The sequence below is a fragment of the Pleurodeles waltl genome, chromosome 7 (genome assembly GCF_031143425.1).
Source record: "Pleurodeles waltl isolate 20211129_DDA chromosome 7, aPleWal1.hap1.20221129, whole genome shotgun sequence".
Classification (NCBI taxonomy): Eukaryota; Metazoa; Chordata; class Amphibia; order Caudata; family Salamandridae; genus Pleurodeles; species Pleurodeles waltl.
The window spans coordinates 1,456,989,292-1,457,013,587 of record NC_090446.1 but is presented as its reverse complement, the minus strand read 5'-3'; the positions used below and the strand labels follow the sequence as shown (position 1 = coordinate 1,457,013,587).

The 24,296-nt window shown below is 41.4% G+C and overlaps 1 protein-coding gene across 3 annotated transcripts in view; it reads left to right on the top strand.

Moving 5' to 3' along the window:
* Positions 1–24,296, top strand: part of LOC138246477 (uncharacterized) — a 194,570-nt gene that overhangs the window by 108,439 nt on the left and 61,835 nt on the right. For 2 of the 3 annotated variants that reach the window (XM_069201115.1, XM_069201114.1), the window contains exons 14-16: positions 3,483–4,706; positions 11,322–12,545; positions 18,519–19,739. In XM_069201115.1, the coding sequence (XP_069057216.1) occupies positions 3,483–4,706; positions 11,322–12,545; positions 18,519–19,739 (3,669 nt within the window). The remainder of the gene's footprint in view (positions 1–3,482; positions 4,707–11,321; positions 12,546–18,518; positions 19,740–24,296) is intronic. The other variant, XM_069201116.1, reaches the window with a different exon arrangement.

The following is a 24,296-nucleotide window of genomic DNA, read 5'->3' as shown; positions in this document are numbered from 1 at the left end:
CTACACCTTTACCAATACACTATACACTGGGGAAATCATTATGTATTTGCTGATGTCTTTTGCCCTTTTGAATATGCCGAGGTGAGTCAACCATCCCAGAGCTGGAATTGAGGCCTCTATTATAGGGCTGCTGCATTTCCAATATCAAGACCAGCTCTATAGACTATGAAGGCGCCTGCTTAATCTGCTATTGGCAGATATTCCTACAGTTTGCACCTAAAGAGCTAGCACTCACTGGGAGCCTGCCCCAGCGACCCTCGACCCCTTACATGATCACGCTTTAGACAGACAATATGCGCCTACAGACTGCAGTGAGAAACCTGGCAGCTCCCCGGAGAATGGAAAAGACATGTGCATTGCAGATTTCTTCCTTAAATTACAGCGGAAACAAGTAAAATCTTCGGTTATACATCAATGGTGGTGCAACAGCTGTGGTCCCAGAAAAGCGCCATTCTCCTTGTGTCTTCCATCTGCATCGCAACTCGCGGCTCAATCCGGCAATGTCTGTACGGAGCGAGCGGAAGGTCTTAAGCATGCCTACAGTGAGATGTATCCGCCCCGTAATTGAGATCTTTTAAGTCATTATAAATGGGATGCCACAATTAGGAACTATGTGGACACTAATGCAAAGTCAAAAATACAATATAAAATTAGCACCAATACATAAGCCATATCTGAGTGACCAGAAACCATGCAGAGAAAACCTTTGAGTGTATGTATATATGTTAATGCTATTTTAATAGTAATAATAGAGGATCAAAGAAAATCTCTGAGTCATTGTGATAGTAGATGCAGCTGGCTTGTGGACTGTTAAACCATTCCGGCAGTACTTTTCAAAGAGCAGCACTGTGGTGGTCCTGATGGGTACAAGGATATTAGTACGCATTCCAGGTGCATAGATGGAAAAGGCCTGCCGCTGTTCTTTTTTACACCTCTTGGTGTACTGTCTGATACTGTACTTGCTAAGGGTATACCAAGAACCATCAGAGACGGTGTGCATGTCTGCGAGATAAGTTGGGGATTGTTTCATGATAGCTTTGTAAATTATGCAGCCGGTTTTGAAGATGGTGCAGGCCAGCAAGGGGAGTCTACCATTCCATCAAGATCGGTGGTGATATGATCACATTTCTTCGGGCCCTGAATGAGACATGCAGGGGCATTAAGGATATCATTAAGGGGTACTAGGGTGGAGTCTGGAAAGCCATGAAGCAGGGCTTTATTACTATCCAGAGACAAATGAGGGCTTGAACTGCACTTGTTTTCTTTAGAATGAGGAGCTGGTACCCGGCTGTTTTTATTTTTTTTGCAATTTGTTTCTTGAGGGTGAGGTTGGTGTCCAGGGTTACAGTGTTGTTTAGCAGTTCTGAGGTCCAAAGTGTACCAGCTAGCCTGCTTTATGGACCTTCTGTGTTGTTGTCGATAGAAGCGACTCTGGTGGTGCAGCTCATGATCCAATTGTTGAAGTTTCTGATGGTGTAGTCTACATTGTTAAAGGAGATAGGGTGGGGTGGTATTGAGGACATTGGTTCATGTGTCATTTGAGACTTTTCTCAGCTGCAGTGGAGAGCGTTGGGCAGAGTGGGGCAGAGGTCAGTGAGCTTGTGATGTTGAAGTGGACAATGGAGTGGTCAGTCCAGGTATTTTCCATGGTGTGCTGTACCTGAAGTGGTTGCTGGAGGTGAAGATGGAGTCTAGCGTGTGGCCTGCGGTGTGTTTGGGGTCGTGGACGAGTTGGGTGAGTTTGATGTTGTACTTGCTATTGAAGAGTTTGATTTTGTTGATGTCATTGTGGTTGTCAAGGTGGAAGTTGAGGTCCTTGAGGAAAATGAAGTTGTTGGACTTTATGTCGAGCGAGGTGATGAGGTCAGCAATGTAGTTGCAGAAGGCTGACTTAGGGCGTAAAAGCAGTTCATTGCCATATTATTTTCTTTGTTAATAAATTGCACAGCTCTATTGGGCTGACTAAGCCTCAACTCAAAATTGCTTCACTTAGAGTAACCGTTCCACAAGTGCAAGGTGTACAATGCAATCTGGTTTAGAAATATTGTGATCGGCTATTATGGAGATCTCATTATGTGATAATTGCTGAGATTTCACTTTAATATCCTAGTAATACTGTGACAAAAAGAACCTGGTAGCTAATGGTCCTTACATTCATTGGTTCCATTCTAACAGTAAAGAAGACAGACTAGAAAAATTCAGTATTTATTTTAACTCATCTCAGCAGAAGTTAATTGCCCAACTCAAATATAGATAATACAGTGGGATCTGAGTAATGCTTTCACAATTCCCCAAATATAACTCTAGAACTCCCATTGTCAATTAATAAATTTAAGCACACATTTGAAACTTATTTCCATACACTTAACAGAGACTGCTAGATCATGATGAGATGATTAATTTAAAAAGCTTGTCCAAAGAAGCCAAAAACTACACATTCAACTGTTCAGTTTTGAATATTTCCTGGAGGCATGATTAATTTTGAAAAAAAGCTCTAATGCTGTCTCTCAGTGGCATACACTCCGCTGTACATAAAAAACATAGAAATTGGCAAAAAAGTAAATAAAAATATGTAAGGTGTTTACAGAAAACAACAAATATATGTCAACATACATAGCAGGTATCACTTCTTATTCATTGCCGAATCACCCTTTTTTGCCAAGTGCTAGAAATTAACAAATCCAGTACTAAGAAAACTGAAAGGAATTGAAAAGAGTTGGCATGTACTAGAATGTTTGAAAGAGTTAAGCTTATTGTCTAATATGACCTTGATGTAAACAACATTTCTGCCATTTTACAGTGTAATAGCTTGGAGAATTATTTTGCTTATTAATACAGTTCTAAAGGAAAGTTACTGCAGTTTAAATACAAACTAAATCTAAGCAGCAACTAACAAAATACATGATGGAAAATAAAACAAATTAAATATAGCAGCGAATGGCCATCTTGGAAAGGTATTGTTCAAATTGTGTTCTTGTTTTATAGCTTCAAAATAGTAACTAAATTTACAAATAACGTGCCTGCCATCTTGGAATGGTAAAAAAGCTTTATGTATAACTGTACTACTGAACAACAGGGTGTATTACAGCCTTGACTTGAACAGAAATTAACTTCTATATTGCAGACTAATGTCTTGCTGTACTATTACTTTTTCATGCCCACTGGTCATATGAAAAGGCCCCGCAATAAAATGCTAAATCATTCAGAGTGTAACATAAAAACATGAGATGGAAAAAAAACATAGGGGCTGGAAAGCCCCTATTGGCAAAGGCCAAGACATATTTGCTTTAGTTGAAAAAAATAAATATGGACCTGATTGCTGCCCAGTGTAATGAGAGATGGCTAAGATTTAATCAAGCATTATGCCTATCATGTATTTGTTTTTCTGAGTGATTTGCCAAGTGAATGATACATACATCTAGTTTACAATATTTACAATAGAGAGTGATAGGCCAGTGATGATGTGATCTTTTTTGTTCTAGGTGGTGAAAATCCGTCAGTGCCTGTGGGGAAGGAATTTGTTATTCCCATCCCAACATTCCATACTGAGAAACCTGTGAAGTTTGAGTTCCAAGTCACTGCCCAGGAGCCAACCACTGTCACCATCATCTATGAACCAGCCAAGTTTAGGAAAGAAGTGACGCTAGAAAAGGGACAGACGACCACCATCACAATCATTATTCCTCCTGGGATGCTGCAGAAAGATTCAGGAGGTGCTCCATTTATTATTACATCAGCAAACCCAATATCACTGAACGTTATCTTCCACATAGACTCCCGTGTTGAGACCATTGAACCTGTTCCTTTACAACAACATGGAGTTGAGTATTATGTGTTGACACCTCCTGGGAAATCGGAAAATGATAATAAAGAGTTTTCAATTGCCAATTTTCAAGAACCAAACAATGTTGACATCTACCCGACTGAAACTGTGGTTTTCCAAGGACAAACGTACAAACCAGGAACTAAAATCACTGCCTCCCTCAAACCTTTTGAGGTGATCCGCATGAAAAGCAAAGGCAATTTGTCTGGCACTAGAATCATTGCCAGAAAACCCATTGCAGTATTCAGTGGCTATAGCAGTCCTGAGACAGTCACCCCATCCTATCAAGTAACTATTTCTCTTCATCCAGTCAGCCAATGGGGAAAAGAATTCCTCTTCCCTTCATTGGCAAGTCCAGGAAATACTGACCTGGTGTTTGTTGTTGCGTCCCGGCCTACTAATATACAGTTTCAAGTAGGAGACCACAAGCAAAGCCAAACCTTGAAAGCTGGAGAGGTAACCCAGATTGGAATACCGGAATTGACCACTTTCTCCATCACAGCTGATCAGCTGGTCCAGGTGACATATTTCGGCACAGCAGGGAAAATTGGGGACAAGTTATATGAACCCTACTTGCTCAACATCCCACACACTATGGGATATGCCCCCAAGTATAAAGTTACAAGTAACCCCAAAGTTGAAAAAAATCGGGCAATCCTCATAGTGAAAATATCAGCAGTGCCTCTAATTACCTTTGATGGAAAATCACTTTCTAATATTGAGTGGAAACCAATTCCTGGAACTGACTACGCCACAGCAATATATGAGTTTGGCAACAAGCCTACCACCCACATAGTGGAAACACCCGGTTCACCATTTGGACTCATGATTATCGGTTATCCAGAGAAGCCTTCCATTGAAAAGCCAGGAAATCCCATTGGTGGTAAATACTTTTTTTCAATGTACTGCCTTTTTTCTGTGTTTCATGCGATGCATGGTTCTCTATATTTTATAAAGTAGTACTATAATAACGTGCCATGGAATACAGTTGTAAAAATGCAATGATGCGAATATTGTATGTTTATCATTTAGGTTTTTCAAAGGAAATGTCCATCAGAGCACTGACCTTCGAGCAATGAAACAAATATCAATGTGAAAATACCAGAGTTCCACTGCTAAGAAAAGACATTTAGGTTTTAACTAACATACTAGCACATTCTTTTTGGGTAGATGAAATTAAATCAGTGCTGATAAAATACCTAATTCTTTCTGGATGCAAACATCCGGTCCTCTGATGTACACAGCAAAAAGTACTATGTGCTTCTACGAGAAACATGGGATGTGCCGGACTCATTTAGACTTCAGAACTAAAGTTATACCTGTTCGTTGTATAACACTTTCCAAGTACTGCCCTGCTATTTATTAAATGATGGTGGTAACCCTCCCTCTCACTCAGTGGACATGCTTCATTATCAGATTTTCTGAGCCAGCACTGTACTCCTGTTTTACGGGTGGCTCCAGGGGTAATTGACGGGTCCCTAAATGAAACATGCAACAGTGTAAACTGAGGTTAAATGGTAACTCAGCAAACGTGTGTTGCAGATGGCTATTTCCTCCATGTACCTGGTAAATGCGTCGGATGTATAGTTAAAAATGTGTACGAGATGGATATATATTATATTCCTTTAGTCTTTCCTCTCTTTCACATGCTTTAAAACCCAAATACACTACAAGCTAGATTACCACTCCCTCTGATGTCATTGCCATTGTGCTTCACCCCCTATCTAATGCCCACCCTGCCTCATCAACATTTATCAGGAGAGGTCAATTGTTTGCTGACTTCCTAACCTGAGCCTAATTGATCCTTAACTTTGTGATCATAAATTGATCATAAACTGGTCTATGTGTATTAGATAGTATATCCCTCCTGTAATAGCCTGCAACAGGTTATTGTGGAACTGGTCAATACAGTTGAGCTAGGACTTTTTGGATTAATGATATTGCCATTAGTCGTGCCTATTATTCTGTGCTATTCTACCATTCCCAGTCATCTTTCAAGTCATTACAAATGGGATGCCACAATTTGGAACTGTCTGGTCACTCATGTGAAGTAAGAAAAAACAAAATTAAAATAGTAAAAAAAACACATACCACATGCCAGTGCCACCGGACAGCATGCGGAAAATACCTATGGATGCAAATATGAAGTTGTATTCCAATAGTGAGGACCTAGCCAAAGGCAGCAGAGACCTATACATGGTCAAAGAAAAACACTGAGGGGGTCATTCCGACCCTGGCGGTCAAAGACAGCCAAGGCCGCGAATGACGGAAGCACCGCCAACAGGCTGGCGGTGCTTCCTTGCCCATTCTGACCGCGGCTGTAAAGCCGCTGTCAGAAAACCGGGGCCGGCGGTTTCCCGCCGGTTTTCCCCCGGCTGGGCGAATCCGCCATGGCGCCGCTGTTAGCAGCGCCGCCATGGGGATTCTGACCCCCTTACCGCCAGCCTGTTTCTGGCGGTTGTCACCGCCAGGAAGAGGCTGGCGGTGACGGGTGTCTAGGGGCCCCTGGGGGCCCCTGCACTGCCCATGCCACTGGCCCTAACAGGGCCCCAGCCTGGTTTTCACTGTCTGCCTAGCAGACAGTGAAAAGCGCGACGGGTGCAACTGCACCCGTCGCACACCTGCAACACCGCCGGCTCCATTCGGAGCCGGCTTCAGTGTTGCAGGCCGCCTTCCCGCTGGGCCGGCGGGCACTAACAATGTTAGCGCCCGCCGGCCCTTCGGGAAGGTCGGAATGGCTGCAGCGGTCTTTTGACCGCGGAGCGTCCAAATGGCGGTTCCCGCCAGGCGGGCGGCGACTGCCCCCCGCCGGGGTCAGAATGACCCCCTGAGTCATTGTGTGATAGGAGACACATCTGGTTTGTTGACTGTTAAAGCATTGTGACTTGCGACTCTTCAAAGAGCAACATTGAGGTTGTCACGATGGACACAAGGATACTGGTCCACATCCGTGGTGCATAGACAGAAAATGCCTGCTGCTGATTTTTTTTAGATTTTTTTTTTACACATTTTAGCCTAGTGTCTGATACTGTCTGGGCTGTGAGTATACCGGGACCATCAGAAATGGTGAGCATGTCCTCAACAAAAGCGGGGTGTGTGTCATGATGGCTTTGTAAGTCATTAAACTGGTTTTCAATATAGTGCAGGCCGGCAAAATGAGTTTAATGTATTCCATCAAGATGGGGCTCACATGATCATATTTCTTCAGGCCCTGGATGAGAAATGCATTTCATTATGGAGTGCCAGGATGAAGTCTGGAAAGCCATTATTTAGTTCATTACCACCATTCGGAGACAAGAGTATGAGCGATTGAACTGCAGTTGTGTTGTGGAAGAAACAATTTCACCTTCTTTAGACAAGAGTGCTGGTAACAAGCTGTTTTTATTTATTTTGGCAATGTGGTCCTTGAGGGTGAGATTGGTGCCCAGGGTGAACCCAAGTGAATCATGTCATGCAGCCTGCCTTTTAATATTTCCTGTTTTTTGTTCTTATGTGCATATGTATGAATATGGTTCTGCCGTAGCATGAAACTAGCAAAAGGGTAATAGAACACTGTACATGGTTAAAGACTAGCATGAAGTCCACGAGTAATAGGCGTGAAAGCTGGGTTGTAAAGGGATCATTCATTGTACTGGAGTGTTGTTTTAAGAGGCGGTCTTCAACACTTTCCTAAACAGGATCAAGGCTTGGTCCGTCCTGATACATATAGGGATGTTGTTTACGATCCTACGTGCATACATGGAAAAGTTCTTGGCAAATAACGGGGACTCTGTCTTGGTTGTGTTGAGCTTAAGGTAGATGCTGGACATAAAGGACAGGGTGATGTGCAGACAGTGTGCAAGGAATTATTCCTTAAACAGAGAAGACTTTCAACTTGAGTTGTGTATCATTGGCATATTGGTGAATCCTATGGCTGTTATCTGCAAGTAGAGCGCCAAGCGACTCAATATAGAGGTTGATGATGACACAATATAGTAAACAGAAATGTGATCACCAGTTAAACATTTGCAACATTGTCTACACCTTTACCAATACACTATACACTGGGGAAATCATTATGTATTTGCTGATGTCTTTTGCCCTTTTGAATATGTGGAGGTGAGTCAACCATCCCAGAGCTGGAATTGAGGCCTCTGGTATAGGGCTGCTGCATTTCCAATATCAAGACCAGCTCTATAGACTATGAAGGCGCCTGCTTAATCTGCTATTGGCAGATATTCCTACAGTTTGCACCTAAAGAGCTAGCACTCGCTGGGAGCCTGCCCCAGCGACCCTCGACCCCTTACATGATCACGCTTTAGACAGACAATATGCGCTTACAGACTGCAGTGAGAAACCTGGCAGCTCCCCGGAGAATGGAAAAGACATGTGCATTGCAGATTTCTTCCTTAAATTACAGCCGAAACAAGTAACATCTTTGGTTATACATCAATGGTGGTGCAACAGCTGTGGTCCCAGAAAAGCGCCATTCTCCTTGTGTCTTCCATCTGCATCGCAACTCGCGGCTCAATCCGGCAATGTCTGTACAGAGCGAGCGGAAGGTCCCAAGCATGCCTACAGTGAGATGTGTCCGCCCCGTAATTGAGATCTTTTAAGTCATTATAAATGGGATGCCACAATTAGGAACTATGTGGACACTAATGCGAAGTCAAAAATACAATATAAAATTAGCACCAATACATAAGCCATATCTGAGTGACCAGAAACCATGCAGAGAAAACCTTTGAGTGTATGTATATATGTTAATGCTATTTTTATAGTAATAATAGAGGATCAAAGAAAATCTCTGAGTCATTGTGATAGTAGATGCAGCTGGCTTGTGGACTGTTAAACCATTCCGGCAGTACTTTTCAAAGAGCAGCACTGTGGTGGTCCTGATGGGTACAAGGATATTAGTACGCATTCCAGGTGCATAGATGGAAAAGGCCTGCCGCTGTTCTTTTTTACACCTCTTGGTGTACTGTCTGATACTATCCTTGCTAAGGGTATACCAAGAACCATCAGAGACGGTGTGCATGTCTGCGAGATAAGTTGGGGATTGTTTCATGATAGCTTTGTAAATTATGCAGCCGGTTTTGAAGATGGTGCAGGCCAGCAAGGGGAGTCTACCATTCCATCAAGATCGATGGTGATATGATCACATTTCTTCGGCCCCTGAATGTGACATGCAGGGGCATTAAGGATATCATTAAGGGGTACTAGGGTGGAGTCTGGAAAGCCATGAAGCAGGGCTTTATTACTATCCAGAGACAAATGAGGGCTTGAACTGCACTTGTTTTCTTTAGAATGAGGAGCTGGTACCCGGCTGTTTTTATTTTTTTTGCAATTTGTTTCTTGAGGGTGATGTTGGTGTCCAGGGTTACAGTGTTGTTTAGCAGTTCTGAGGTCCAAAGTGTACCAGCTAGCCTGCTTTATGGACCTTCTGTGTTGTTGTTGATAGAAGCGACTCTGGTGGTGCAGCTCATGATCCAATTGTTGAAGTTTCTGATGGTGTAGTCTACATTGTTAAAGGAGATAGAGTGGGGTGGTATTGAGGACATTGGTTCATGTGTCATTTGAGACTTTTCTCAGCTGCAGTGGAGAGCGTTGGGGAGAGTGGAGCAGAGGTCAGTGAGCTTGTGATGTTGAAGTGGACAATGGAGTGGTCAGTCCAGGTATTTTCCATGGTGTGCTGTACCTGAAGTGGTTGCTGGAGGTGAAGATGGAGTCTAGCGTGTGGCCTGCGGTGTGTTTGGGGTCGTGGACGAGTTGGGTGAGTTTGATGTTGTACTTGCTGTTGAAGAGTTTGATTTTGTTGATGTCATTGTGGTTGTCAAGGTGGAAGTTGAGGTCCTTGAGGAAAATGAAGTTGTTGGACTTTATGTCGAGCGAGGTGATGAGGTCAGCAATGTAGTTGCAGAAGGCTGACTTAGGGCGTAAAAGCAGTTCTTTGCCATATTATTTTCTTTGTTAATAAATTGCACAGCTCTATTGGGCTGACTAAGCCTCAACTCAAAATTGCTTCACTTAGAGTAACCGTTCCACAAGTGCAAGGTGTACAATGCAATCTGGTTTAGAAATATTGTGATCGGCTATTATGGAGATCTCATTATGTGATCATTGCTGAGATTTCACTTTAATATCCTAGTAACCCTGTGACAAAAAGAACCTGGTAGCTAATGGTCCTTACATTCATTGGTTCCATTCTACCAGTAAAGAAGACAGACTAGAAAAATTCAGTATTTATTTTAACTCATCTCAGCAGAAGTTAATTGCCCAACTCAAATATAGATAATACAGTGGGATCTGAGTAATGCTTTCACAATTCCCCAAATATAACTCTAGAACTCCCATTGTCAATTAATAAATTTAAGCACACATTTGAAACTTATTTCCATACACTTAACAGAGACTGCTAGATCATGATGAGATGATTAATTTAAAAAGCTTGTCCAAACAAGCCATAAACTACACATTCAACTGTTCAGTTTTGAATATTTCCTGGATGCATGATTAATTTTGAAAAAAAGCTCTAATGCTGTCTCTCAGTGGCATACACCTCGCTGTACATAAAAAACATAGAAATTGGCAAAAAAGTAAAGAAAAATATGTAAGGTGTTTACAGAAAACAACAAATATATGTCAACATACATAGCAGGTATCACTTCTTATTCATTGCCGAATCACCCTTTGTTGCCAAGTCTAGAAATTAACAAATCCAGTACTAAGAAAACTGAAAGGAATTGAAAAGAGTTGGCATGTACTAGAATGTTTGAAAGAGTTAAGCTTATTGTCTAATATGACCTTGATGTAAACAACATTTCTGCCATTTTACAGTGTAATAGCTTGGAGAATTATTTTGCTTTTTAATACAGTTCTAAAGGAAAGTTACTGCAGTTTAAATACAAACTAAATCTAAGCAGCAACTAACAAAATACATAATGGAAAATAAAACAAATTAAATATAGCAGCGAATGGCCATCTTGGAAAGGTATTGTTCAAATTGTGTTCTTGTTTTATAGCTTCAAAATAGTAACTAAATTTACAAATAACGTGCCTGCCATCTTGGAATGGTAAAAAAGCTTTATGTATAACTGTACTACTGAACAACAGGGTGTATTACAGCCTTGACTTGAACAGAAATTCACTTCTATATTGCAGACTAATGTCTTGCTGTACTATTACTTTTTCATGCCCACTGGTCATATGAAAAGGTCCCGCAATAAAATGCTAAATCATTCAGAGTTAAACATAAAAACATGAGATGGAAAAAAAACATAGGGGCTGGAAAGCCCCTATTGGCAAAGGCCAAGACATATTTGTTTTAGTTGAAAAAAATAAATATGGACCTGATTGCTGCCCAGTGTAATTAGAGATGGCTATGATTTAATCAAGCATTATGTCTATCATGTATTTGTTTTTCTGAGTGATTTGCCAAGTGAATGATACATACATCTAGTTTACAATATTTACAATAGAGAGTGATAGGCCAGTGATGATGTGATCTTTTTTGTTCTAGGTGGTGAAAATCCGTCAGTGCCTGTGGGGAAGGAATTTGTTATTCCCATCCCAACATTCCATACTGAGAAACCTGTGAAGTTTGAGTTCCAAGTCACTGCCCAGGAGCCAACCACTGTCACCATCATCTATGAACCAGCCAAGTTTAGGAAAGAAGTGACGCTAGAAAAGGGACAGACGACCACCATCACAATCATTATTCCTCCTGGGATGCTGCAGAAAGATTCAGGAGCTGCTCCATTTATTATTACATCAGGAAACCCAATATCACTGACCGTTATCTTCCACATAGACTCCCGTGTTGAGACCATTGAACCTGTTCCTTTACAACAACATGGAGTTGAGTATTATGTGTTGACACCTCCTGGGAAATCGGAAAATGATAATAAAGAGTTTTCAATTGCCAATTTTCAAGAACCAAACAATGTTGACATCTACCCGACTGAAACTGTGGTTTTCCAAGGACAAACGTACAAACCAGGAACTAAAATCACTGCCTCCCTCAAACCTTTTGAGGTGATCCGCATGAAAAGCAAAGGCAATTTGTCTGGCACTAGAATCATTGCCACAAAACCCATTGCAGTATTCAGTGGCTATAGCAGTCCTGAGACAGTCACCCCATCCTATCAAGTAACTATTTCTCTTCATCCAGTCAGCCAATGGGGAAAAGAATTCCTCTTCCCTTCATTGGCAAGTCCAGGAAATACTGACCTGGTGTTTGTTGTTGCGTCCCGGCCTACTAATATACAGTTTCAAGTAGGAGACCACAAGCATAGCCAAACCTTGAAAGCTGGAGAGGTAACCCAGATTGGAATACCGGAATTGACCACTTTCTCCATCACAGCTGATCAGCTGGTCCAGGTGACATATTACGGCACAGCAGGGAAAATTGGGGACAGGTTATATGAACCCTACTTGCTCAACATCCCACACGCTATGGGATATGCCCCCAAGTATAAAGTTACAAGTAACCCCAAAGTTGAAAAAAATCGGGCAATCCTCATAGTGAAAATATCAGCAGTGCCTCTAATTACCTTTGATGGAAAATCACTTTCTAATATTGAGTGGAAACCAATTCCCGGAACTGACTACGCCACAGCAATATATGAGTTTGGCAACAAGCCTACCACCCACATAGTGGAAACACCCGGTTCACCATTTGGACTCGTGATTATCAGTTATCCAGAGCAGCCTTCCATTGAAGAGCCAGGAAATCCCATTGGTGGTAAATACTTTTTTTCAATATACTGCCTTTTTTCTGTGTTTCATGCGATGCATGGTTCTCTATATTTTATAAAGTAGTACTATAATAACGTGCCATGGAATACAGTTGTAAAAATGCAATGATGCGAATATTGTATTTTTATCATTTAGGTTTTTCAAAGGAAATGTCCATCAGAGCACTGACCTTCGAGCAATGAAACAAATGTCAATGTGAAAATACCAGAGTTCCACTGCTAAGAAAAGACATTTAGGTTTTAACTAACATACTAGCACATTCTTTTTGGGTAGATGAAATTAAATCAGTGCTGATAAAATACCTAATTCTTTTTGGATGCAAACATCCGGTCCTCTGATGTACACAGCAAAAAGTACTAGGTGCTTCTACGAGAAACATGAGATGTGCCGGACTCATTTAGACTTCAGAACTATAGTTATACCTGTTCGTTATATAACACTTTCCAAGTACTGCCCTGCTATTTATTAAATGATGGTGGTAACCCTCCCTCTCACTCAGTGGACATGCTTCATCATCAGATTTTCTGAGCCAGCACTGTACTCCTGTTGCACGGGTGGCTCCAGGGGTAATTGACGGGTCCCTAAATGAAACATGCAACAGTGTAAACTGAGGTTAAATGGTAACTCAGCAAACGTGTGTTGCAGATGGCTATTTCCTCCATGTACCTGGTAAATGCGTTGGATGTATAGTTAAAAATGTGTACGAGATGGATATATCTTATATTCCTTTAGTCTTTCCTCTCTTTCACATGCTTTAAAACTCAAATACACTACAAGCTAGATTACCACTCCCTCTGACGTCATTGCCATTGTGCTTCACCCCCTATCTAGTGCCCACCCTGCCTCATCAACATTTATCAGGAGAGGTCAATTGTTTTCTGACTTCCTAACCTGAGCCTAATTGATCCTTAACTTGGTGATCATAAATTGATCATAAACTGGTCTATGTGTATTAGATAGTATATCCCTCCTGCAATAGCCTGCAACAGGTTATTGTGAACTGGTCAATACAGTTGAGCTAGGACTTTTTGGATTAATGATATTGCCATTAATCGTGCCTATTATTCTGTGCTATTCTACCATTCCCAGTCATCTTTCAAGTCATTACATATGGGATGCCACAATTTGGAACTGTCTGGTCACTCATGTGAAGTAAGAAAAAACCAAATTAAAATAGTAAAAAAAACACATACCACATGCCAGTGCCACCGGACAGCATGCAGAAAATACCTATGGATGCAAATATGAAGTTGTATTCCAATAGTGAGAACCTAGCCAAAGGCAGCAGAGACCTATACATGGTCAAAGAAAAACACTGTGTCATTGTGTGATAGGAGACACATCTGGTTTGTTGACTGTTAAAGCATTGTGAGTTGGGACTCTTCAAAGAGCAACATTGAGGTTCTCACGATGGACACAGGGATACTGGTCCACATCCTTGGTGCATAGACAGAAAATGCCTGCTGCTGATTTTTTTGAATTTTTTTTTTTTACACATTTTAGCCTAGTGTCTGATACTGTCTGGGCTGTGGGTATACCGAGACCATCAGAAATGGTGAGCATGTCCTCAACAAAAGCGGGGTGTGTGTCATGATAGCTTTGTAAGTCATTAAACTGGTTTTCAATATAGTGCAGGCCGGCAAAATGAGTTTAATGTAGTCCATCAAGATGGGGCTCACATGATCATATTTCTTCAGGCCCTGGATGAGAAATGCATTTCATTATGGAGTGCCAGGATGAAGTCTAGAAAGCCATTATTTAGTTCATTACCACCATTCGGAGACAAGAGTATGAGTGATTGAACTGCAGTTGTTTTGTGGAAGGAACAATTTCACCTTCTTTAGACAAGAGTGCTGGTAACAAGCTGTTTTTATTTATTTTGGCAATGTGGTCCTTGAGGGTGAGATTGGTGTCCAGGGTGAACCCAAGTGAATCATGTCATGCAGCCTGCCTTTTAATATTTCCTGTTTTTTGTTCTTATGTGCATATGTATGAATATGGTACTGCCGTAGCATGAAACTAGCAAAAGGGTAATAGAACACTGTACATGGTTAAAGACAAGCATGAAGTCCACGAGTAATAGGCGTGAAAGCTGGGTTGTAAAGGGATCATTCATTGTACTGGAGTGTTGTTTTAAGAGGCGGTCTTCAACTCTTTCCTAAACAGGATCAAGGCTTGGTCGGCCCTGATACATATAGGGATGTTGTTTAAGATCCTGGGTGCATAGATGGAAAAGTTCTTGCCAAATAACAGGGACTCCGTCTTGGTTGTGTTGAGCTTAAGGTAGATGCTGGATATAAAGGGCAGTGTGATGTGCAGACAGTGTGCAAGGAATTATTCCTTAAACAGAGAAGACTTTCAACTTGAGTTGTGTATCATTGGCATATTGGTGAATCCTGTGGCTGTTATCTGCAAGTAGAGCGCCAAGCGACTCAATATAGAGGTTGATGATGACACAATATAGTAAACAGAAATTTGATCAACAGTTAAACATTTGCAACATTGTCTACACCTTTACCAATACACTATACACTGGGGAAATCATTATGTATTTGCTGATGTCTTTTGCCCTTTTGAATATGTGGAGGTGAGTCAACCATCCCAGAGCTGGAATTGAGGCCTCTGTTATAGGGCTGCTGATTTCCAATATCAAGACCAGCTCTATAGACTATGAAGGCGCCTGCTTAATCTGCTATTGGCAGATATTCCTACAGTTTGCACCTAAAGAGCTAGCACTCGCTGGGAGCCTGCCCCAGCGACCCTCGACCCCTTACATGATCACGCTTTAGACAGACAATATGCGCTTACAGACTGCAGTGAGAAACCTGGCAGCTCCCCGGAGAATGGAAAAGACATGTGCATTGCAGATTTCTTCCTTAAATTACAGCCGAAACAAGTAACATCTTTGGTTATACATCAATGGTGGAGCAACAGCTGTGGTCCCAGAAAAGCGCCATTCTCCTTGTGTCTTCCATCTGCATCGCAACTCGCGGCTCAATCCGGCAATGTCTGTACGGAGCGAGCGGAAGGTCCCAAGCATGCCTACAGTGAGATGTGTCCGCCCCGTAATTGAGATCTTTTAAGTCATTATAAATGGGATGCCACAATTAGGAACTATGTGGACACTAATGCGAAGTCAAAAATACAATATAAAATTAGCACCAATACATAAGCCATATCTGAGTGACCAGAAACCATGCAGAGAAAACCTTTGAGTGTATGTATATATGTTAATGCTATTTTTATAGTAATAATAGAGGATCAAAGAAAATCTCTGAGTCATTGTGATAGTAGATGCAGCTGGCTTGTGGACTGTTAAACCATTCCGGCAGTACTTTTCAAAGAGCAGCACTGTGGTGGTCCTGATGGGTACAAGGATATTAGTACGCATTCCAGGTGCATAGATGGAAAAAGCCTGCCGCTGTTCTTTTTTACACCTCTTGGTGTACTGTCTGATACTATCCTTGCTAAGGGTATACCAAGAACCATCAGAGACGGTGTGCATGTCTGCGAGATAAGTTGGGGATTGTTTCATGATAGCTTTGTAAATTATGCAGCCGGTTTTGAAGATGGTGCAGGCCAGCAAGGGGAGTCTACCATTCCATCAAGATCGGTGGTGATATGATCACATTTCTTCGGGCCCTGAATGAGACATGCAGGGGCATTAAGGATATCATTAAGGGGTACTAGGGTGGAGTCTGGAAAGCCATGAAGCAGGGCTTTATTACTATCCAGAGACAAATGAGGGCTTGAACTGCACTTGTTTTCTTTAGAATGAGGAGCTGGTACCCGGGTGTGTTTTTTTTTTTTTTGCAATTTGTTTCTTGAGGGTGAGGTTGGTGTCCAGGGTTACAGTGTTGTTTAGCAGTTCTGAGGTCCAAAGTGTACCAGCTAGCCTGCTTTATGGACCTTCTGTGTTGTTGTCGATAGAAGCAACTCTGGTGGTGCAGCTCATGATCCAATTGTTGAAGTTTCTGATGGTGTAGTCTACATTGTTAAAGGAGATAGAGTGGGGTGGTATTGAGGACATTGGTTCATGTGTCATTTGAGACTTTTCTCAGCTGCAGTGGAGAGCGTTGGGCAGAGTGGAGCAGAGGTCAGTGAGCTTGTGATGTTGAAGTTGACAATGGAGTGGTCAGTCCAGGTATTTTCCATGGTGTGCTGTACCTGAAGTGGTTGCTGGAGGTGAAGATGGAGTCTAGCGTGTGGCCTGCGGTGTGTTTGGGGTCATGGACGAGTTGGGTGAGTTTGATGTTGTACTTGCTGTTGAAGAGTTTGATTTTGTTGATGTCATTGTGGTTGTCAAGATGGAAGTTGAGGTCCTTGAGGAAAATGCAGTTGTTGGACTTTATGGCGAGGGAGGTGATGAGGTCAGCAATGTAGTTGCAGAAGGCTGACTTAGGGCGTAAAAGCAGTTCTTTGCCATATTATTTTCTTCGTTAATAAATTGCACAGCTCTATCGGGCTGACTAAGCCTCAACTCAAAATTGCTTCACTTAGAGTAACCGTTCCATAAGTGCAAGGTGTACAATGCAATGCAGTTTAGAAATATTGTGATCAGCTATTATGGAGATCTCATTATGTGATCATTGCTGAGATTTCACTTTAATATCCTAGTAACCCGGTGACAAAAAGAACCTGGTAGCTAATGGCCCTTACATTCATTGGTTCCATTCTACCAGTAAAGAAGACCGACTAGGCAGAAGTTAATTGCCCAACTCGAATGTAGATAATACAGTGGGATCTCAGTAATGCTTTCACAATTCCCCAAATATAACTCTAGAACTCCAATTGTCAATTAATAAATTTAAGCACACATTTGAAAATTATTTCCATACACTTAACAGAGCCTGCTAGATCATGATGAGATGATTAATTTAAAAAGCTTGTCCAAAGAAGCCAAAAACTACACATTCAACTGTTCAGTTTTGAATATTTCCTGGATGTGTGATTAATTTTGAAAAAAAGCTCTAATGCTGTATCTCAGTGGCATACACTCCGCTGTACATAAAAAACATAGAAATTGGCAAAAAAGTAAATAAAAATATGTAAGGTGTTTACAAAAAAACAACAAATATATGTCAACATACATAGCAGGTATCACTTCTTATTCATTGCAGAATCACCCTTTGTTGCCAAGTGCCAGAAATTAACAAATCTAGTACTAAGGAAACTGAAAGGAATTGAAAAGAGTTGGCATGTATTAGAATGTTTGAAAGAGTTAAGCTTATTGTCTAATATGACCTTGATGTAAACAACATTTCTGCCATATTACAATGTAATAGCTTGGAGAATTATTTTGCTTATTAATGCAGTTCTATAGAAAAGTTATTGCAGTTTAAATACAAACTAAATCTAAGCAGCAACTAACAAAATACATGATGGAAAATAAAACAAATTAAATATAGCAGCGAATGGCCATCTTGGAAAGGTATTGTCCAAATTGTGTTCTTGTTTTATAGCTTCAAAATAGTAACTAAATTTACAAATAACGTGCCTGCCATCTTGGAATGGTAAAAAAGCTTTATGTATAACTGTACTACTGAACAACAGGGTGTATTACAGCCTTGACTTGAACAGAAATTCACTTCTATATTGCAGACTAATGTCTTGCTGTACTATTACTTTTTCATGCCCACTGGTCATATGAAAAGGTCCCGCAATAAAATGCTAAATCATTCAGAGTTAAACATAAAAACATGAGATGGAAAAAAAACATAGGGGCTGGAAAGCCCCTATTGGCAAAGGCCAAGACATATTTGCTATAGTTGAAAAAAATAAATATGGACCTGATTGCTACCCAGTGTAATTAGAGATGGCTATGATTTACTCAAGCATTATGTCTATCATGTATTTGCTTTTCTGAGTGATTTGCCAAGTGAATGATACATACATCTAGATTACAATATTTACAATAGAGAGCGATAGGCCAGTGATGATGTGATCTTTTTTGTTCTAGGTGAAAATCCGTCAGTGCCTGTGGGGAAGGAATTTGTTATTCCCATCCCAACAATCCATACTGAGAAGCCTGTGAAGTTTGAGTTCCAAGTCACTGCCCAGGAGCCAACCACTGTCACCATCATCTATGAACCAGCCAAGTTTAGGAAAGAAGTGACGCTAGAAAAGGGACAGACGACCACCATCACAATCATTATTCCTCCTGGGATCCTGCAGAAAGATTCAGGAGCTGCTCCATTTATTATTACATCAGCAAACCCAATATCACTGAACGTTTTCCTCCACATAGACTCCCGTGTTGAGACCATTGAACCTGTTCCTTTACAACAACATGGAGTTGAGTATTATGTGTTGACACCTCGTGGGAAATCGGAAAATGATAATAAAGAGTTTTCAATTGCCAATTTTCAAAAACCAAACAATGTTGACATCTACCCGACTGAAACTGTGGTTTTCCAAGGACAAACGTACAAACCAGGAACTAAAATCACTGCCTCCCTCAAACCTTTTGAGGTGATCCGCATGAAAAGCAAAGGCAATTTGTCTGGCACTAGAATCATTGCCACAAAACCCATTGCAGTATTCAGTGGCTATAGCAGTCCTGAGACAGTCACCCCATCCTATCAAGTAACTATTTCTCTTCATCCAGTCAGCCAATGGGGAAAAGAATTCCTCTTCCCTTCATTGGCAAGTCCAGGAAATACTGACCTGGTGTTTGTTGTTGCGTCCCGGCCTACTAATATACAGTTTCAAGTAGGAGACCACAAGCAAAGCCAAACCTTGAAAGCTGGAGAGGTAACCCAGATTGGAATACCGGAATTGACCACTTTCTCCATCACAGCTGATCAGCTGGTCCAGGTGACATATTACGGCACAGCAGGGAAAATTGGGGACAGGTTATATGAACCCTACTTGCTCAACATCCCACACGCTATGGGATATGCCCCCAAGTATAAAGTTACAAGTAACCCCAAAGTTGAAAAAAATCGGGCAATCCTCATAGTGAAAATATCAGCAGTGCCTCTAATTACCTTTGATGGAAAATCACTTTCTAATATTGAGTGGAAACCAATTCCTGGAACTGACTATGCCACAGCAATATATGAGTTTGGCAACAAGCCTACCACCCACATAGTGGAAACACCCGGTTCACCATTTGGACTCGTGATTATCAGTTATCCAGAGCAGCCTGCCATTGAAATGCCAGGAAATCCCATTGGTGGTAAATACTTTTTTTCAATATACTGCCTTTTTTCTGTGTTTCATGCGATGCATGGTTCACTATATTTTATAAAGTAGTACTATAATAACGTGCCATGGAATACAGTTGTAAAAATGCAATGATCCGAATATTGTATGTTTATCATTTAGGTTTTTCAAAGGAAATGTCCATCAGAGCACTGACCTTCAAGCAATGAAACAAATATCAATGTGAAAATACCAGAGTTCCACTGCTAAGAAAAGACATTTAGGTTTTAACTAACATACTAGCACATTCTTTTTGGGTAGATGAAATTAAATCAGTGCTGATAAAATACCTAATTATTTTTGGATGCAAACATCCGGTCCTCTGATGTACACAGCAAAAAGTACTAGGTGCTTCTACGAGAAACATGAGATGTGCCGGACTCATTTAGACTTCAGAACTATAGTTATACCTGTTCGTTATATAACACTTTCCAAGTACTGCCCTGCTATTTATTAAATGATGGTGGTAACCCTCCCTCTCACTCAGTGGACATGCTTCATCATCAGATTTTCTGAGCCAGCACTGTACTCCTGTTGCACGGGTGGCTCCAGGGGTAATTGACGGGTCCCTAAATGAAACATGCAACAGTGTAAACTGAGGTTAAATGGTAACTCAGCAAACGTGTGTTGCAGATGTCTATTTCCTCCATGTACCTGGTAAATGCGTTGGATGTATAGTTAAAAATGTGTACGAGATGGACATATATTATATTCCTTTAGTCTTTCCTCTCTTTCACATGCTTTAAAACTCAAAGACACTACAAGCTAGATTACCACTCCCTCTGAAGTCATTGCCATTGTGCTTCATCCCCTATCTAGTGCCCACCCTGCCTCATCATTATTTATCAGGAGAGGTCAATTGTTTGCTGACTTCCTAACCTGAGCCTAATTGATCCTTAACTTGGTGATCATAAATTGATCATAAACTGGTCTATGTTTATTAGATAGTATATCCCTCCTGTAATAGCCTGCAACAGGTTATTGTGAAACTGGTCAATACAGTTGAGCTAGGACTTTTTGGATTAATGATATTGCCATTAGTCGTGCCTATTATTCTGTGCTATTCTACCATTCCCAGTCATCTTTCAAGTCATTACAAATGGGATGCCACAATTTGGAACTGTCTGGTCACTCATGCGAAGTAAGAAAAAACAAAATTAAAATAATAAAAAAAACACATACCACATGCCAGTGGCACCGGACAGCATGCAGAAAATACCTATGGATGCAAATATGAAGTTTTTATTCCAATAGTGAGAACCTAGCCAAAAGGCAGCAGAGACATATACATGATCAAAGAAAAACACTGCGTCATTGTGTGATAGGAGACACATCTGGTTTGTTGACTGTTAAAGCATTGTGACTTGGGACTCTTCAAAGAGCAACATTGAGGTTGTCACGATGGACACAAGGATACTGGTCCACATCCTTGGTGCATAGACAGAAAATGCCTGCTGCTGATTTTTTTTTTATTTTCTTTTTACACATTTTAGCCTAGTGTCTGATACTGTCTGGGCTGTGGGTATACCAAGACCATCAGAAATGGTGAGCATGTCCTCAACAAAAGCGGGGTGTGTGTGTCATGATGGCTTTGTAAGTCATTAAACTGGTTTTCAATATAGTGCAGGCCGGCAAAATGAGTTTAATGTAGTCCATCAAGATGGGGCTCACATGATCATATTTCTTCAGGCCCTGGATGAGAAATACATTTCATTATGGAGTGCCAGGATGAAGTCTGGAAAGCCATTATTTAGTTCATTACCACCATTCGGAGACAAGAGTATGAGCGATTGAACTGCAGTCGTTTTGTTGAAGAAACAGTTTCACCTTCTTTAGACAAGAGTGCTGGTAACAAGCTGTTTTTATTTCTTTTTGCAATGTGGTCCTTGAGGGTGAGATTGGTGTCCAGGGTGAACCCAAGTGAATCATGTCATGCAGCCAGGCTTTTAATATTTCCTGTTTTTTGTTCTTATGTTCATATGTATGAATATGGTACTGCCATAGCATGAAACTACCAAAAGGGTAATAGATCACTGTATATGGTTAAAGACAAGCATGAAGTCTACGAGTAATAGGCGTGAAAGCTGGGTTGTAAAAGGATCATTCATTGTACTGGAGTGTTTTTTTAAGAGGTGGTCTTCAACTCTTTCCTAAACAGGATCAAGGCTTGGTCGGCCCTGATACATATAGGGATGTTGTTTAAGATCCTGGGTGCATAGATGGAAAAGTTCTTGCCAAATAACAGGGACTCCGTCTTGGTTGTGTTGAGCTTAAGGTAGATGCTGGATATAAAGGGCAGGGTGATGTGCAGACAGTGTGCAAGGAATTATTCCTTAAACTTAGAAGAATTTCAACTTGAGTTGTGTATCATTGGCATATTGGTGAATCCTGTGGCTGTTATCTGCAAGTAGAGCGCCAAGCGACTCAATATAGAGGTTGATGATGACACAATATAGTAAACAGAAATTTGATCAACAGGTAAACATTTGCAACATTGTCTACACCTTTACCAATACACTATACACTGGGGAAATCATTATGTATTTGCTGATGTCTTTTCCCCTTTTGAATATGTGGAGGTGAGTCAACCATCCCAGAGCTGGAATTGAGGCCTCTGTTATAGGGCTGCTGCATTTCCAATATCAAGACCAGCTCTATAGACTATGAAGGCACCTGCTTAATCTGCTATTGGCAGATATTCCTACAGTTTGCACCTAAAGAGCTAGCACTCGCTGGGAGCCTGCCCCAGTGACCCTCGACCCCTTACATGATCACGCTTTAGACAGACAATATGCGCTTACAGACTGCAGTGAGAAACCTGGCAGCTCCCTGGAGAATGGAAAAGACATGTGCTTTGCAGATTTCCTCCTTAAATCACAGCCGAAACAAGTAACATCTTCGGTTATACATCAATGGTGGTGCAACAGCTGTGGTCCCAGAAAAGCGCCATTCTCCTTGTGTCTTCCATCTGCAATGCAACTCGCGGCTCAATCCAGCAATGTCTGTATGTAGCGAGCGGAAGGTCCCAAGCATGCCTACAGTGAGATGTGTCCGCCCCATAGTTGTGATCTTTTAAGTCATTATAAATGGGATGCCACAATTAGGAACTATGTGGACACTAATGCGAAGTCAAAAATACAATTTAAAAATAGCACCAATACATAAGCCATAGCTGAGTGACCAGAAACCATGCAGAGAAAACCTTTGAGTGTATGTATATATGTTAATGCTATTTTAATAGTGATAATAGAGGATCAAAGAAAATCTCTGAGTCATTGTGATAGTAGATGCAGCTGGCTTGTGGACTGTTAAACCATTCCGGCAGTACTTTTCAAAGAGCAGCACTGTGGTGGTCCTGATGGGTACAAGGATATTAGTACACATTCCAGGTGCATAGATGGAAAAGGCCTGCCGCTGTTCTTTTTTACACCTCTTGGTCTACTGTCTGATACTGTCCTTTCTAAGGGTATACCAAGAACCATCAGAGACGATGTGCATGTCTGCGAGATAAGTTGGGGATTGTTTCATGATAGCTTTGTAAATTATGCAGCCGGTTTTGAAGATGGTGCAGGCCATCAAGGGGAGTATACCATTCCATCAAGATCGGTGGTGATATGATCACATTTCTTCGTGCCCTGAATGAGACATGCTGGGGCATTAAGGATATCATTAAGGGGTACTAGGGTGGAGTCTGGAAAGCCATGAAGCAGGGCGTTATTACTATCCAGAGACAAATGAGGGCTTGAACTGCACTTGTTTTCTTTAGAATGAGGAGCTGGTACCCGGCTGTTTTTATTTTTTTTGCAATTTGTTTCTTGAGGGTGAGGTTGGTGTCCAGGGTTACAGTGTTGTTTAGCAGTTCTGAGGTCCCCAGTGTACCAGCTAGCCTGCTTTATGGACCTTCTGTGTTGTTGTCAATAGAAGCGACTCTGGTGGTGCAGCTCATGATCCAATTGTTGAAGGTTCTGATGGTGTAGTCTACATTGTTAAAGGAGATAGGGTGGGGTGGTATTGAGGACATTGGTTCACGTGTCATTTGAGACTTTTCTCAGCTGCAGTGGAGAGCGTTGGGCAGAGTGGGGCAGAGGTCAGTGAGCTTGTGATGTTGAAGTGGACAATGGAGTGGTCAGTCCAGGTATTTTCCATGGTGTGCTGTACCTGAAGTGGTTGCTGGAGGTGAAGATGGAGTCTAGCGTGTGGCCTGCGGTGTGTTTGGGGTCGTGGACGATTTGGGTGAGTTTGATGTTGTACTTGCTGTTGAAGAGTTTGATTTTGTTGATGTCATTGTGGTTGTCAAGATGGAAGTTGAGGTCCTTGAGGAAAATGCAGTTGTTGGACTTTATGGCGAGGGAGGTGATGAGGTCAGCAATGTAGTTGCAGAAGGCTGACTTAGGGCGTAAAAGCAGTTCTTTGCCATATTATTTTCTTCGTTAATAAATTGCACAGCTCTATCGGGCTGACTAAGCCTCAACTCAAAATTGCTTCACTTAGAGTAACCGTTCCATAAGTGCAAGGTGTACAATGCAATGCA